The sequence below is a fragment of the Jaculus jaculus genome, chromosome 4 (assembly GCF_020740685.1).
Source record: "Jaculus jaculus isolate mJacJac1 chromosome 4, mJacJac1.mat.Y.cur, whole genome shotgun sequence".
In the NCBI taxonomy this organism is placed as follows: domain Eukaryota; kingdom Metazoa; phylum Chordata; class Mammalia; order Rodentia; family Dipodidae; genus Jaculus; species Jaculus jaculus.
Window position 1 is genome coordinate 115,785,102 of NC_059105.1, and position 18,207 is coordinate 115,803,308.

The following is an 18,207-nucleotide window of genomic DNA, read 5'->3' on the forward strand; positions in this document are numbered from 1 at the left end:
AACTCATTAGAATGCAATAAATAACAAAGACAAATTTCTATAGACTAGAAAACTCAGGTGTAATAAAGAAAATAGACTCAACACTTATTATTTAAATAAACACAAATAATTTCAATAAATGCAAACATACAATGAATGAGGAAAAGAAACAATAAACTTAAAAAGTGGCAAAGTATGTTATGAACTTCCTGCCAGTAAAATTTAAAGCAAAGAAGAAATGGACAAGTTACTAGAAAAATAGGAAAAAGAAAACCAGACTCAAGAAGAAAGAAGAAATCTGAATGGCCTCTAACCACTAAAGCAGCAAAATGAATCATTCAAATGTTCTCAGCAAGAAACCACAAGGCCTATCTGAACCTAGAGTCATCTGTCTCAAATATTCGAAGGACAAATCATTGAATTTCATATGAGCTTTTCCAGATAGCATAAAAAAGGATAAAAAAGCATAACGAACTGCTTTGAAGTAATTTTGCGAGGCTGGCATAATTATATCCAATCTTACTTAGTCACAGGTAGAAAAATCCTAAACAAACAATAGCAAACAAACCAGTGATGTATTAAATGTACATGACAATTAAGCTGTTGTTTAACAAACTTAAAATTTGTTCATGTTAGAAAAAAATTCTGTTAATATAAATTCACCATGTTAATAGATGAAAGGAAGTAAAAATGTATGATTATCTCAATAAAACAAATGCATATGAATGATTCTATATGTTCAGATTCTAAAACAAACCAAAATCTAAACATGCATAAGGGTAAACTGGACTGTTCTCAACATGACAAATAATACCTGTAAAATCCCACACCAAAGTCAAGAATAAAATACAGGTGCTTTTATCTGTCATTGTCATTTCTTTTAACCCTTGCACAAGAGATCTTTACCATTGAAATAATGTGAGACAAAGAAATAAGTGCAGAGACTTCTGGTCAAGATGGCGACCACCTAGCTGCACTACTGACAACAAGGGAAAAAAAAGATAGATGCAGATCCTAAGAAGAGAGCTGCCCCAACATACCTCAAAAGGGGCCCAACTGAAACTAAGGACAACTGGCGAAATAAGCAAGGGTGATGTTTTCCTGTGAACCGGATACCAGCACAAAGGGGAAGGAGACCAACGCAGAGAAAAATCAACTCCTACCAAATCAGAGAGCCAGCGCCTCAGAGGCCCCCAACACCTCAGCACTGAAGCAGACCAAAAATGAGCCCAACATGGCTCAGGGAAATTTTGTGGAAGAGGGGGCGGAAAGAATGTCAGAGACACATGTTGGGTCATGATTTGCAGAGACATTTTTCATACCAATAACTGGGGGCTAACTCCACAATGCACGACCCATTTTCATCAACAAGGAGGGTCTAATGGGAGGGGGTAGATCACAAATGAGCCTAAATAATGGTACCAAACTGCCTGTATTTACTGAAAAGAAAACTAATAAATTAAATTAAAAAAAAAAAAGAAATAAGTGCAAATAACTGTAAAGGGAAAAACAAAGCCATCATGAATGATACAACTATCATCATAGAAAACTATAAACCAATAATTAAAATTATTATGACAATGCAAACATGGTTTCTCAATAAGGCTCAACATGCAAAATCCAACTATGTTTCTATACACTGGAGCCAAAGGGTTAGTTAGAACATGTTTTAAAAGCAATCACACACATTGCAGTGGTTACCTGCTCACCTGTACTCTATAAGCACTAGCTCTGTACCCATGAGGGGCGGGGGGTATGAAGCCTAACAAAACAATGGGGCCTGGAAGGACGCCACACAAATATAGGGATTCAGCATGGGATTCACAAGACACCATCTCAGAGTGTGGACATGGTACACAGGCCAAACCTCCCTTATCCAAACTGATTGAGACTAGATGGTTTTCAGATTTTGGATTGGGGGTGTGTGTGAAGCATTCTTCAGGATGAAATCTAAGTATGAATACAAAATTTATATGTTTTATTTGATAATTTTGCAGACAGAGAGAGAAAGAGAAAAGGGGAGGAAAAATGGGTAGGCTAGGGCCTCTAGCCACTGCAAATAAACTCCAGATACATGTACCACTTTGTGCATCTGGCTTTACATGGGTACTAGAGAATCAAATCCAGGTCATTACATATTGCAGACAAGTACCTTAACCATGAAGCCATCCTTTCAGCCCCAAATTTATATTTCATATAGACCTAAAAGTAATTTTATACAGTATGCTTAGTGTGCCTGTGTTCTGACACTCAAGAAAATTTGTATTTTATAGCATTTAGATGTAAGTAGTTGTTCAGCCTGTTCACTCCACGGCCAGCCAGTCACAATTACAGAGAAGAGAATGGAAGTCACCAAGGGATGCAAAGTCTGAGCCTGTGAGTCTGGAGAGTGGAGAGACCTGGAATGGGTTTGTGAGACTGCTTCCTGGCTTCTGATTCTTATGAGACCTAAACCTAGCCCTCCTTCCGTTCCTGTTCCTTCCCCTATTCCTGCCCTTCCTCCCCCTCTTGTTCCCTCCTCTGAGATACAATCTCCTTTCTGACTAAATTAAGTTAGCAATGATTTCTTTCTTGCATGCAAAAGAATCTTAACTAAGATGGTCCTGGGCTGGAGAGATTGCTTAGTGGTTAAAGTGCTGGCCAGCAAAGCTAAAGGACTCAGGTTTGATTCCCCAGCACCCAGCATCCATGTAAAGGCAGATGCACAAGTGTCTGTAGTTCATTTGCAGTGGCTAGAGGCCTTGGGACACTTATATTCTCCCTCCCACCTCCCTCTCTAGTAAATAAATATTTAAAAAATACATATGGCCCTCAGTTCAGAAGACGACTTGTGACATGTCACTGGCCTCACCCCATCAAATCCTCTTAGGGTTATGAGCCTCACAGGAGAGCCAGAGCAAATGAGACAGAACTATAAAACAGATTCCAACTTTGGCAAGGTGGCTCAGGAACAATGCCATACTCATTCATATACTGGATGTTACCCATGCTATATCAACTTTACAATTACCTTACTTCTGCCCTTCGAAGTTTGAGCTGAAACTTTCCAAGGAATCCTGCCAATGAAATGAATTATCCTTGGGTCATTTTAGAAATCTTTTTGTCAGTGAAGAGGACCATTTTTACTGCCTACTACTCACGCACGCTAACTCACCTGACAAGGCGGGACACTGACTAACATAAGACTTTCACAGAGGTGACATACAGATTTTCATTTCCATGATTGATTATTTTTCCTCTTACTCACTGCAGAATAATAGTAAAGACAGAGACACTTTCTTAAAAAATCATGGATTATATTAAATGAATATAAATCTAAAACACTGATTAACATAGAGCCAGAAGGCTAGGGAGCAAAGGTGTCCCTCTAATGTCACCCAACCAGAGGACACAGTCCTGGGTTAGGGACAAGTACCTTAAAATTGGAAGGGCTTATTTATTTTTAATATTTAAAGTCTATGAATATAGGTATTTCTTTGGGCTTTTTGAAACTCTGTGTGGCCCAAGCTGGCCTGGAACTCCCAGATTCTCCTGTCTCCTGTTCCCAAGCACTGGGATCCCACCACGTGCATTGAAGACCTAATGCAGAGCCTCAGGCTCTGTGGTGGTTTGATTCAGATGTCCCCCATAAACTTAGATGTTCTTGAATGCTAGGTTCCCAGCTAATGGAGATTTGGGAATTGGCACCTCCTAGAGGCAGTGTATTGTTGGGGGTGGGCTTATGGGTGTTATCACTGGCTTCCTTTTCCAGTGGTACTTGGAACACTCTCCTATTGCTATTGTCCACCTGATGTCGATGAGGGGGTGATGTCCACCCTCTGCTCATGGTGTCATTTCCCCTGCCATCATGGAGCTTCCCCTCGAGTCTATAAGCCAAAATAAACCTTTTTTCCCCACAAGCTGCTCTTGGTCATGTAGCTTTTGCCAGCAACGCAAACACAATCACACAGACTCCTTTTGCTAGAGAGCTGGAGTCTTACTATTCCTTGTTCTTCCATCTGTGGGAAAGCTGCTCCTGGGACTTAGAAACAGACAACATCTATATGGACTCTGACCTATACTTTTGAACTCTCAGAGACTGAAAATGTAAGAGGTCCAAACTGAAAACTTAAAAAATTGAGTTGATTCTTTTAATCTTGGAGCAAGATTCTTTGCATACTAAGAAATCACTTGTAATCAAAAGGTGATTTTTTTAATTGTGCTGTCTGTATAAATCCCTATCGGCAAACAAGTAATTATCTGTCTAATGTCCGGAAAATGATAGCAGAGGGTAAAGAGAAGAGCCCTAGATTTCAGCCCAGAGCCCTGAAACAGGACTCTTTAGGAAGGCTTTCAGTGATTCCAGAGAAGGGGTTTCTGGCCAATGAACTAGAAAAGGGAGTTGGTTAGGAACTACTATGTGCCTGAAAAAGATGAAGATGATGCCAAGCAGAGTGTGGCTGACAACATTGGCATGGCAACCAGAACCACCACATGGCCTCTTTTAGGAGAAGGGACTTCCACTGGGAACCATGTCAGCGCTTGTCCCCAGGCAGAGCCTTTCTCAGAAGGTTTGCCATTTCCAACCTTGAGCCCTCTCTGCGTGTTAGCTGGGTCTCATCTCCTCCCAGCTGCCTGCCAGTTCTCTGATGTTGTGGTGATCTGCAGACCCTTACCCTGCACACGCAGCCACAGCCAGCTGGACTCGTGATTTCCAGAGTCAGAATCCCTTACCAGCACCACGAGCAACATGACCCAGGCACCAGCCAGGACTTTTCTTGGCTCTGCTTCCACCCCACAAGCTGAATGGGGGCCAAACAGTCTCTGTCATAGTAGATCTGAGTCAGGCTGACCTACTTGTCTGTTTTGAAAGGTACATCTCCTTATTGCTGTGAAAAGCTAAAGATTTAATTTTTTGTTTATTTTATTTATTTGAGAGTGACAGAGAGAGAAAGAGGGAGGGAGGGAGGGAGAGAGGGAGGGGGGGGGGGGGAGAGAGAGAGAGAGAGAGAGAGAGAGAGAGAGAGAGAGAGAGAGAGAGAGGGAGAGAGAATGGGCCCGCTAGGGCCTCCAACCACTGCAAACGAACTCCAGATGCATGCACCACCTTGTGCATCTGGCTTATGTGGGTTCTGGGTAATCAAGCCTCAAACTGGGGTCCTTAGGCTTCACAGGCAAGCGCTTAATGGTTAAGCCATCTTTCCAGCCCCAAGCTAAGGATTTAAACACATGTCATCTAACTTATTTCAGGAAATAGTGCATCTGTAGCATCTGGGAAGGATGAGTGACCAACACCCAGTTGTCCACATGGCACTGGCCTGCATGTCTGCACAGAACCCGCACTGCCTGGGGGCTGGAGGGGCTTCTGTATTCCTGATGCGCTCCCCTAGGGGTTGGGCAGGGCAACACTGGGCTCTTGGATTTTTAGGCCTGATTTTTTTTATTATTATTAGTTCTTTGGGACCTTCTAAGGCCACTAGCAGGTACTCTTGAGTCCTCCGTTTGAAGCACACCGAGAAACCTGGGGCCATGTGAGTGTCAGCATGTGTGAGCAGTTCCCAGCAGAGGCTGGCCAGCTCCTTCAGGAGTAGAGTAAGGGCTTGTGCTCAATGTACAGGCGTCATGACATCTCTGGGATTCCCAGAGATCTGTTTTGTTTATATCAGGCCTTGGTTCTCATCCAAGGGCTGGTTGATGCCAGATAAATGAGGTGGTGTTGAATCTCCCTGAGGAATTAATCTTAGGGAGTAAGCAGGGGGCCATGTATCACACTCCTTTCTTTTCTTAATTTACAAGCATTTGCGATTGTCTCAGTGTTTTCTTATGCAATCATTGAATGTAATCACTCAGGCTTCCTCCAGCTGCACTTTATCTCCAAACAGCAAACAGCAGCTCTGTGTCTAACATGAAAGTCAGGGTCAAGGCATATTTGCTGATAACCTTATCATCATGCTGGATCGAGGATCTCCTCAGAGACTGCATCTTGCTCCGTGTTTTGTGCAGCTGTTTCTTTACTCTGCTTTGGCCAGGGCTGCTCTTCTGTGTGGGATTCTGGAACACGCGGAGGAGACATGGAGCAGCAAGGGGTAGAGATGAGAAGGCCCTCCGTGGACAGGGGTGGATATCAGATCCTGCTGGGGATGCTGGATAACAGCAAGACACTCTGCCGCCACACACAGGATGTGGCTATGAGCACCCAGGTATAGCTTTCACCAAGGAAGGGGGTGTGCAGTTACACCCATAAGCCATGTCTAGGCCCCAAGCCTATGTCTACAGACATTGAGGATTTGGACTTGGCATTTTCTGCCAGTGTGACTTGCCTCCATAGCCTAAAGTGTACTCCGAAAAGCTTCAAGCAAGTAGCTTCCACCACTGTCCAATCCATTGTGGTGGGAATGAGAGAGGGAGGAGGTTGGGATCCTTCAACATAACCTATGGTGACAGCCCACACAGTGTCCTTCACAGTGTGGGGATCAGTTCCAGGACTCAGACAGATACCAAAATCCTGAATGGCCAGGTCCTTGATATAAACTGACATAGAATTTGCATATAACCCATGCATATCCTCCCCTATGCTTTAAAATGATCTCCATATTACTTACCCTACCTACTGCAATGTAAATGCTATGTAAATAGTTGTTATACTATACTGTTTAGGGAATCATAATCAGAAAAAAAAGAAATCTGTATATGTTCAAGAAAGCACTTTATATTCTGAATATTTTCAGTTTATAGTTGATTAAACCCAGGGATGGATTCCATGGGTACAGAGGACTGACTATATTTACTGAGTGTCCATCCAGGCACTAGGCTTTCAGATATATAAAACTGGAGCTCTCTGTGGTAAGATCCAAGGACAGAACTCTGACCATGAGGTCTTACACTCATCAAACTACTGGCACTCCTGCCATGACAAGACACTTTTCCCAGCTCTCCACAAAGGCAGAAATGCAAGACCAAGGAAGGCTGTTTCTACTCCTCTCTCAGATAATTTTAGGAAATTCAATCCAGGTTTGCTTAAATATGGGAAAAGAGTCAGTGTAAATAAGGTTAAGTATCATTAGTTTCCAGCATTTCATTGACCCCATCAATCCTTAATGAAGGAATGAGGGAAACAAAGAGAAGTAGCCCTGTGCTGGGTCATGTGACCAGTAAGAGTGGAGTTGGGCTTTCAGTGGCCAACTGAGAGTTGTGAAGTCAGCATTCCCACGTGGGCAGGTGAAGGGTTTTCATCACATCCGAGTGCGTCCACGTGCATAGCGAGAGAGGCTGAAATGCAGAACATGTGTAATCACGACATGCTGGCCACTGGGAATCACACAGGACTACATGCCAAGAGCAAGCTCAGCTTTGCCAACCCCTGTTCCAGCCCCTCCCTGACCATCAAAGAGGTTTGGAATGAGTCATTCAACTTAGTTCCCCTTCCTTCCCTCTGCTGTACAGTGAGGGACACTACAGGGATTCTTCTCAGAGGGTCTGTTTGAAAAGAAGGATGTGGCCCACTTGGTGGACCACCACTACTATGACCACGGAGATAACACTTACCACTGTACAAGTGGCAACGCCCACCTGACTCCTGGAAACAGGCCCTGGCAGGTCAGGGGCCTCCCACTGCACAAAGATGCAAGTCACAGGTCAGAGTCAACTTGCGCATCACGTTGGGGAGGACTCCGCTGTTTTCTGGAGTTGAGCATGCAGTCGGCACAGCTGAGCTCGCATTTGACACAGGGGCTTGAAGCACTGGCTGTGGTGACTGTTGGGGTTCCGAGCCTGACTCCGCCAACTTTCAGTGTTAAAGCTTAGGCAAGCTATTTCATACCTCTGGCCTCAATTTCCTTACTGCTTCCCTGTTTTCTTTTGTCTTAATTTTGTATTGTTATAATTTCATTTTAAGCACTCACTGGCAATAAATCTTTGTTGGTGTTATTTTGGTGGTAGTCTTAGTGCTTATAGGACAATGACTGGACATCTAACTGTTTCAAAGTCTGAAAATGTTGCTGATTTCAAAGAACCTCAGCATTTCAGCCCAGTAAAGTCTGTGTAAATATTTCAAACTCCAAAAAGCTCCAAAATCTGAAACATTTCTGGTCCTAAATTTTCAGATAAAGGAAAGTCAACCTATATAAATCTTTAGCTTATCCTAGCTACTTTCAAACACTACTATATGATTTTACATATGTGAGAATCTTACAATAGTATATTTTCTTTTCTTCACATCTGGTCTTTGTGCTATTGTCATAATTTACTTTTATATATGTTGCTAATTTCACACCATGTGGTTATTTTTGTTTAAGCAATTGGTTGAAGATCACTGGGCATGGTAGCTACACACTTGTATAATCCCAGCACTCGAGAAGCAGAAGCAGGAGAATTGGAAGGCCGGCTCTGTCTCGAAAAATAAAGAAGAGAGAGGGAGAGGGAAGACCACCAAAAATCACCTCATGTATTTATCCACACAGTTACTAATTTTGTATAATTTTATGCTGCTATATCAATTGCTTCAGTCTAATGAATTTCTTTTAATACTTTCTATAGTAAAAGTGTATTGGCAATGAATCCTTTCAAGTTTTGCAATTCTGTGTCTTTATTATACCTTTGCATTCAAAATATAATTTTAATATTATTTATTTGCATTCCAAGAGTGAGAGATAGATAGATATATAGATGAGAAAGAGAGAGACAGAGAGAAAGAGAAAGAGAGAGAGAGAGAGGGAGAGACAGGGAGAGAGAGGGAGAGAGAGGGAGGGAGAGGGAGGGAGAGAGAGGGAGAGAGAGGGAGAGAGAGAGAATGAGCACACCAGGGCCTTTAGCTGCTGCAAACGAGCTCCAGATGTTTGTGACACTGTGCATCTGGATTTACATGGGTACTGGGGAACCAAACCCAGGTCATTCGGCTTTGCAGTCAAGGGTCTTATCCCCAGCCCCAAACATAGTTTTGGTAGCTATAGAATTGTCTTCCTTATTGCCATTTAAAAAAAAATTACTTTAAATATGCTCTTCCATTGTCTTCTAACTTGCCTTGTTGCCAGTGAGAAATCTGCTGTTGACTTTATTTGTATTCTTTTATGTGGAACATTTCTTTTCATTTAAAAAAACACTATTTTATTTTATTTGTTTGAGAGAGAGAGAATGAGAATAGGGGTGCCAGGGCCTTCAGATGCTGCAAAGGAACTCCAGATGTATGTGCTATCTTGTACATCTGGCTTACATGGGTCTTGGGGAGTCAAACCTAAGTCCTTTGGCTTCACAGGCAAGTGTCCTAAAAACTTTTCTTTTAAAAGGTGAGAAAAGGCACCACTCCTAGTTCAGTATGAGCCCTGGAAATTTTTCTGATACTTTGAGGAAATATTTTTTGTGTTTAAATTTTTTTTACTTATTTTATTTTATATATGTTATGACAGCTTATATTCTTTTATTTCCTCGCTCCTGTTCTTATTACCCTGGGAGCCTTCCTCAGTGGAGTTAATGGTATTCACTATGGGGTCATGAAGATCTCAGGCCATCCCTGTGGGGTAGCAAGGGGGAGAGAGGTCCCATGCCTTAGGACTTTCCTATCCCTTCTGTGACTCTTTTTTTTTTTTTTAATTTTTATTTATTTATTTGAGAGCGACAGACACAGAGAGAAAGGCAGATAGAGGGAGAGAGAGCGAATGGGCGTGCCAGGGCTTCCAGCCTCTGCAAACGAACTCCAGACGCGTGCGCCCCCTTGTGCATCTGGCTAACGTGGGACCTGGGGAACCGAGCCTCGAACCGGGGTCCTTAGGCTTCACAGGCAAGCGCTTAACCACTACGCCATCTCTCCAGCCCCCTTCTGTGACTCTTACACACTATTTTTGCCCCTCTTCTGCAGTGTTGTCTGAGCCATGGCAGGCCTGTTGATAGTCTAATTTAGTGTCGAGTTCTCTAGCCTTTGGATTTCTGCTTTGATACTTCTAGGAAATTTTTTCCTTAGCCTTGTGATATTTACACACACACACACACACACACACACACACACACTCACACTCTAGTTAATAATGTGATCATCAAAGGGTCCTGTTGCAGACCTTAGCTCTCATTCCATCCCATGCTGTCCTGTGCACTCACATGCTTTGGGTTCCTTGGACTGTCAATTCCATGTGTCCAACTCAGGAAGTTCGCTGGGCTCTGCCTTAGCTTTTCCTCCTCAAGCATATCCTTGAAAACACTCTCAAAGCAGTAAAGTGGGACAGATGTAGGGCTTGTATGGTTTATTTCTTGTCTCTCATAACGACTGCAAAGATCAAAGCACTGTCTGATGTCCAGTGTCTGCAAACTGTTGAATATTGTGTATATACAGACACACATACATTTTTGCTGTTGTTTTGGTCAGGAATGTATATCTACTGTCTGTTATTGAAACTTACTTCACGTGACTGATATCCCATGGCTTCCCAATTCCACACCCAGTGTACAGTACCCATGTCACACCACCTGGCTTTCAGGACAGAGATATATGTCTAGTGTACTGTTCTACATGCAGAGAAAGACCATACCAATGCTTCATAATCATACTTAGCCAACAGCATCAGGGCTGTGATGTGCTTGCATGAACTTGAATTGTGAATGTTTAAGACAATTAATGATCAGATTTTAGGAACAGTTTCAGATTGCATGGAATCATGTGCACCATGGGCTTTGCACACACCAAGTCACCATGTATTCTGCAAAGGTAGAGATCCTAGAAAAATGGGAGACAGAAGCAAAGGAGCAAAGAGATGAAAATATGATTCAGTTCCAAAATTCCACTTCTACTCTGCATTTATCAACGTCACTGAGAAGGTCCTTTAAGCAGCAAAATATTATTCTCGCAACATTTAGCCTATTGCCCAAAGAAAGCAACAACTGCCAAGACTCCTGTAAAAACAGCCAACCTAAGACTCTCATTATTTCTCACACAGAGTGATTATGTTATTAAAACCAGCCATTGAGTGTTATGGAAACATCAATTTGTAGAAACAATATGAGTCCAAAAGTTTCCACAGAGACATTCAAAAGCAATAATACTGTGATCATGAACTCTCACCTAAATCCCAGTGGGAAGACTCCTGTGCACGGTCACGCCTCAGGGCCAAGGCCAGCCAGGTATGGAGGAAGAAATGGTCACCATGTTGTGTCAGCTCTGAGGAGGTAATTAAAGATCTCTGTTCTCTCTCATCTCCAAATACAAAATTATAAGTACCAAAGGGCCAAATTAGTAATATTCCAGTGAAAACTAAATTATCTTAGATCTTTTTTTTTGTTCTAGTGAAAAGCACCCCACAGCCTGGGCTAGAAAACATTCCCCAAACCTTGCAGTTTTTTTGTCCCCACAGACATACTCTACTGACCTGCAGCTCCCAGCTACACAGAGCAAAATATTTTCAGTTTGATCAGTGAATCTGAGTGGTGTTTTGCAAACAGTGGCTGTGACACACTAGCAAGTAATGAAATCAATTTAATGCATGATGACTTGTTTTTCTTAAACTAACAAAATTCAAAAGAAAATACTAGAACACATCATGATAGTGAGGCTAATACTATTTAATGAATTTCTTCTTTTCAATTTCACGTACGTGTATTTCTAAATAATAAGTTGTAATGAAAAGTGTCCTTTTAAATTTGGGTCATGATCAAAAGAACATGAGAGCTAGTCTGGAAAATATTCAGCATTCTGCGTTTGACTGCAGGTGGGAGTGGAAATTGGTATAACCTTTGTTTACAATGTCAATGTTACTTAAGAACTTGATCCCAAGAAAACTACCAGAGTTTGAAAAACAACCCATCAAACTTAGGTACTAGAATAGTTTCTGTAATGTCATTTACAATAACGAATACTGACATGACTGGAGGTTAGTGAATGAATTATGGAACCTACATCATAAATGGTACAAGTCATTAAACCTTTACTGGATCTGAAGGGCTTTCCCTACCAATCCTAGAGTTAAAAGGGGAAGTTACAAAATGTTAATGCACAATGCATTAAAAGAATAACCACATAGAAATGTAACTATGGGTTTTGTTCCTTTATGATTTTCTGCATTTTCAAAAAAATTCTACATTAGATACATATTGCTTTTGTAATTAGAAGGGTAAAATAGAAATGTAACCCAAAATATGCTTTCCTGAGGAAAGAAGCTGCCCTCTCCAGGTAACATTTACACTAGGTAACAGCAACAAGCATTAAAGTTAGCAATTAAGGGAACAAGGACCTCATAGGGCCTGATGGTTACATAAGGGACAAACATTAAGTCCAGGATATGTTCAGATGACTGTAAATTGTGATTTCCCATCCTTTTCAGTTCTCAAGTTTCAATTTCTAATCTAGGCACATGACATTAAAATTTAACCTCGATAAATGTGCTGCTAAAACCAATGTTGCTGGTTTTTTTCCAAACAGTATCGAGTCATATTTAAAATCAAGAGTTTGGGGCTACAGAGATGGCTTAGTGGTTAAGATGCTTGCCTACAAAACCTAAGGACCCAAGTTCAGTTCTGCAGTGCCCACATAAACTAGATGCACATGGTGATGCATGTGTCTGGAGTTCATTTGCATTACTGGAGGCCCTGTCATGCCCACATTCTTTCTTTCTCTCTCTCAAATAAATAAGTAAAACTGTTTTTTTTAAAACTCTTTAAAATCGACAGTTTAGGGGATAATGGTCATTCACAAAAGACCAAAGGGGACCAGTCTTGTGGGTTAATCTCAGTTTTGAAGAAGAAAAATGTACATGCAGGGCACTCCTTCCATCATTCACTTCCTCTGTCCATCAGTCTGTCTCCTTATTGGTCAGCTGCTTACTGAATACTTCATACCGGGTCAGCCTTAAGCTAGAGTGATCAAGAAGCTGCCCCTGTGCTCACTGTGCTCATCATCTCTCCTCAGTGTTCCCTTAGAAAACAATCAACACAAAGAGCTGACATTGTTGAGTGCCTCCAGCATCCCAGGCCCTGTGCTGAGGCTCTGCCTCTGTGAACATGTCCCGCTGCCCCTGAGAGCCTGCCACGGGCAGCCACGTGCTCAGGGTCCATCCCTCTCCCCTGTCCAATTTCAGCTTTCTTTCACCAATCCTTTCTTCCCCTGCACTCTCACTTGGACCCCACACATGCTTATCCTAGTGTTCCTCAATGAGCCCCATCCTCATTTTTTCCCATGTGCAAGTGGCCCCTGCATGGGATACAGTATGTGAAACAATAAGAAATACACATTGGGGACCTGGGAGATGGCTCAGAGGTTAGAAGTGCTTTCTATGCAAGCCTGACAACCAGAGTTCAACTCCTCGGGATTGACAGAAATCCAAACACAAATTGTAAACTCCAAGTGCCTACAGCAATGGAAGGCAGTCAGCAGAGTCCCAAAGCTCAGGCATCACTACTCTGATGTTTGCAGTGGCAAAAAACAAGAGTGATCTTGTCTTAAAAGAAGGTGGAAGGCGAGGACCACTACCCAGAGGTTATCCTCTGACCTCCATACACATTCCATGTCACATATGTGTTATACACACACACACACACACACAAGAAATATACATTTGCTCTTCATCCCTGTTCCTAGCACAGAGCATCTAATGTAATAAAAACAGGTGCATATTTGTTCTTTGCTTCCAGCCCCTAGTTCTTAGCACACATTTGCTAAAAATCCTTGTAATTTTCTGATAGTATATTAGGAGAATTCTTTGTTCTAATAGTTGGTCTTTGACCCTGGTTCCTGATACAGAGATCTTAAATCCTTGGGATTTTCTGGATGTTAGGAGCGTCTTTTGCCCAAATGAGGCAATTCCAGGATAGGGATTGGTCATCAGAAAGATCAAACAATGACTGAAGCTTGGAACTCTCATCCTTACCCCTCATCCTCCAGCAAGCAGAGGGAGGGAGAGATTGAGTTAATAATCGTTCATACTATATGAGAAATAGCTCATACTTACCACTAAAAGAAGTGGTTCAGAGACTTTCCAGGTTGATAAGCATATCCACATGTAAGGAAGGTAGATACCCCAACTCTACAGGGATAGAAACTCCTGTACCTGGGACCCTTGCAGACCTCAACCTATGTGTCCCTTCATCTGCTTCTCAGCTGGATTCTTTATCTCACCCTGTATTGCAAACAAATACATATATTTTTTGGGTGCTTGAGCTGATAAAGCAAATTTCTGAGCCATTTTTTAATTGCTATCCCAAAATACGCAAGGCTGGGTATTTGAAAAGAAAAAGAAATTTATATTTAGATCACAGTTTTGGAGTTGAAAGTACAAAATCAGAGGGTCATCTGTTTGGCTTACAGTGAAGGACTTCTGGTATGCCACAGCATGGCAGGTGACATCACATAGCAGGAATGTGACACCAGAAAGCTATACGCATGTGAAAACTGGACCCCATGGCAAGAGAAGAATCAGGAGAGTGAACCCTGGAAACCAAACAGTCTCCTCTCCCAGTAACTAGTCCAGACCTGCAAGACCTAATCTAGACTCTGGAGAAAAATATTAACTTGCACATGAGGATGGATCCTTCAGGATTCCAAATGCCCCTTAAAGACCCCATCATGTTTTCACCATTGCATCAGGTCACTGTGCTCAACATGCACTTGGGTGGAGAAATAGCCGAGAAGATGAGCAGAAGAGGAGGAAGAACAGACAACTATGGGATCGCAGGTGACTGGGCAGACCCTGGGGCAGAGTCAGAGTGACACTAGGAGCCAGCTCAGAACTCCAGCTTGTGTCCTGACTGCCCCCTGAGCTAGACTGGGTGTGCACGGGGGTGAGCATTGTCACTCAGGTCTCGCCTCCCACCTGCTCTCTTATCCTTGCTTTCCTCCAGAGGTCATGGCTTCTGTTCCCAGATGTTGTTATCCTCCTGTTTGAAGAGACAGCCAGCTCCAGAGCTGCAGGTAGACACCAGCCACCTGTCTCATCAGGTCACAAGGAGTCATTGCCTTAGCTGATTTAGAGGACATGGGTTCTTGGCCTACCTGTACTCCAGTGTCAGTGCCCTCATTCTCCATTCCTGTTTTGTGCAGTGCCCACACAGCATCCCACAGGAACAACGCAAACACGTCTACCAGCACCACACTCACGGATGCAGCTCTACCGCCACGCCAGCTTTCAGATGAGCCCCAACATGACTCACCTGGGAGAAGCCACAATGCTCTCAGAGCAGCTCTGCCTCCTCTGCTCCGGGTCCTCAACTATGACGAAGAGCTTTCCAAAACTTCATCCTTCTCCTTTTTTTTTTTAAGTATTTTATTTTTATTATTTATTTGAGGGGGGATGGTTAAGCCAGGGCCTTCAGCTGTTCCAAACAAATACCAGACACATGCACCATCTTGCACATCTGGCTTATGTGGGTCCTGGGGAATTGAACCCGTGTCCTTTGGCTTTGCAGACAAGCACCTTAACCGCTAAGCCAATTCCCCAGCCCATCCTTCTCCTTTTATTTTCTACAACTTCCCTTCTCCACAAAAGCTAAAATCTGTTCCTTCCATTTTGGATGGGAACAGTTATTTTAGACAATATTCACCCAAGTTCAGCATCAAATTCAGACCAAAGGTCCAACAGGGGTGCCCTCCTTCCATCCTCCCTGGCAGGTGCTATCTGGGAACTTTAGGGGCTCCTAAATCCAGCCCACACTGGATGAAGTAGCACCTTTCTGGGAGTTGCCAATACGAGGTTTCCGTCTGCACTGATCCCCACATGCTGCCAAAGCCAATGCCTGGCCACCAAGTTACAAGTCCACAACTCCCACCCACAGAGACCCCCCCTTTGGGTTCACTTTCTCACGAATCCTACCACATACAGGGTGGAAAGGCACTTTGGATGCCTCTGCTCAGAGCTATGCAAGAATCAAGCTCAGATCCCAGCTGTTCTCAGAACCACCTTCACTCCCCAAAGATGTGCAGGGCCTCCTTGCATCTTGTAACCCTCACTGCACAAGCCAGCCTGAGGCCTGCAGTTGCTCTTCCTTCTGCCTCCTTCCTAGGTGGGAAACCCTTGGAGTCATTTTCTGTGTTCTTCCTAAGAGATTACAACATTAGAGCCGAGCTTCAGTCACCTGAGCCCCCAGGAGCCTTTCCAACTACTGCTTCCAAGTGTGATGACTACTACTGGAGATCTCCATGTCCGAGCACTGCGGGCCAAGCATTTTATAAGCATGATCTATGTCAGCCCCTGTAGTATCATATGAGAGGAAGAGCACAGACAGTGGGCTAATATAAGTAAGTTCCCCAAGTCAGGGGCTGTAACAATTTCCTTCAGATTACATACTTGCTTTGCCCACCACGCATCACTCCCAATGCACGCTGTACCATGGGCAGCCTCGAATGCAGCATACCCGTGGAGTCCCACAGGGCCTGCTCACTAGGGGTTCACCATGCCTCCGGTGCGCTCACGGCAGTCTTGCAGGCAGCTAGTATTCTCCCAGGTACTGTAGGCCTTCAGCCCTGCAACCAGAGCCTTCAGAGAGTGAATGTTCACAAGGTCCTCCCCATGGAAGACATCCAGAAGGGACCCAGCATATCTGTGAAACAAAGCAGAGATATGATGGGTACAGTTGCCTCCAGCCCATGTGGAAGAAGTGTACCTGTGTTTGAGAAATCCTAAGTGATCATCAAAGTTACCCTACAAAGCTGTTGAGGGAACATCAACAATTCCACAACCACAAGTCTCCATCATACCATTCTCCCCTAGGAAAATCTCTCCGTCAGGTTGTGCCCACGCTGACTTTCCTGCTGGTCTATTTAGAAGCTTCATTGCTTACATTGGCCTGTCCTGACACCATCTTATCATTCTTCCTCTTGCAGTCTACAGGCACAGGATCATATTCCAGATTATTTTCTTCTGCCCGTTATAGAAAATGGTTTACACATCTTGGGAAGGTGATAAGTTTTTATCCCACTGAAAAGTCTTAAGTGGATTGAGAGCTAAGCAGAATAACAGCCCCCAACGAAGTCTCTATCCTTACCCCTGGAGCCTGTGAGTATGCTGCCTCTTGTGGCAAAGGGGACATGGAAGATGGGGGTAAAATAGGGAACCCAAGTTGGGGCATGATCTTGAGTAACAGAACTAAGCCCAGTGTGATCAAACATCTGTGTAAATAAGGAGGAAGCAGACGAAGAAGAGGGGCAAGGAAAGCATCGAGGCGATGCAGCACGAGAAAGCCAATGGACATTGCTGGCTTTTAAGATAGGAGGAGGAGGCAAGACAAGCAGCGAGGCAGCCTCCCGAAGCCAGAAAAGCCAAGGAAATGAACATTCCCAGAGCTTTCAAAGGGAGGCTGCCTTGATGATCCCCTGATTTTAGAGCCATGGAGACTCATTTTGGACTCCAAACTTCCAGAATTTTAGAACAACAAATTTATATTTTAAGCCACTAAGTTTATGACAGTTGCAGTATTCTCCCTTCCATAGTTTCATTTAACTGTGGTCAGCTGTGTCTGATAGGAATTTGTTTCTAGAATTTATTTCTAGAAATTTCCATTGAGCACTAAGTGTTACATTGTACACCATTGTGAGTGGCATGCTGAAATCTCACACCACCCATTCCCACCCCATCTGGAACAAAAGTCATCTCTTAGTCTCATGTATTCATACTAGCCACTCCTTTGACAGTTGGTAGCAGTTCAAGTAACCTTTGCATGGAAGCCTAATGCTTCATCACAATGCCTATTGCAATCACCTTCACATTGCTAGAACAAATCATCACACTGAAGAAAGAATTTATTTTGTCTTGCAGTCTCAAGGGGAAGCTTCATGATGGCAGGAGAAAGCATGAGTGTCACTGCTGTCACCATAGGTGGAGAATAGCAGCAAAAGAGTGAGCCCAGCTCTGGCAAGGGGGAGCAGCTATAACACTCCAAGTCCTCCTCCAACAACACACCTCCTCCAGCAAGGCTCTGCTTCCCAAGTTGCCATCAGCTGGGGACCAAGCATTCAAAACACATGAGTTGGGCTTAGAGGTTAAGGCACTTGCCTGTAAAGCCTAAGGACCAGGCTTGATTTTCCAGAACCTATATAAACCAGATGCACATGATGGCACATGCATCTGGAGTTTGTTTGCAGCAGCTAGACACCCTGACATGCCCAATCTGTCTTTCTACTCTGTTTTTCTGCTTGCAAACAAATATATATTAAAAAAAAAAACACACATGAGTGTAAGGGGGAAATCTGATCCAAATAACCACAATGCCTATATTCTTTTCATCTCATCTCACAGGAATTGTATCATTTCACATCACAGTAAGGACAAGGACCATATAACAAAT

General features: G+C 43.2%; 1 protein-coding gene across 1 annotated transcript in view; it reads right to left on the bottom strand.

Moving 5' to 3' along the window:
- Acoxl (acyl-CoA oxidase like) overlaps positions 1-18,207 on the bottom strand; it is a 396,521-nt gene that overhangs the window by 198,434 nt on the left and 179,880 nt on the right. Inside the window, 1 exon segment of the mRNA XM_045148384.1 lies at positions 16,317-16,464. Within this exon segment, the coding sequence (XP_045004319.1) occupies positions 16,317-16,464 (148 nt within the window).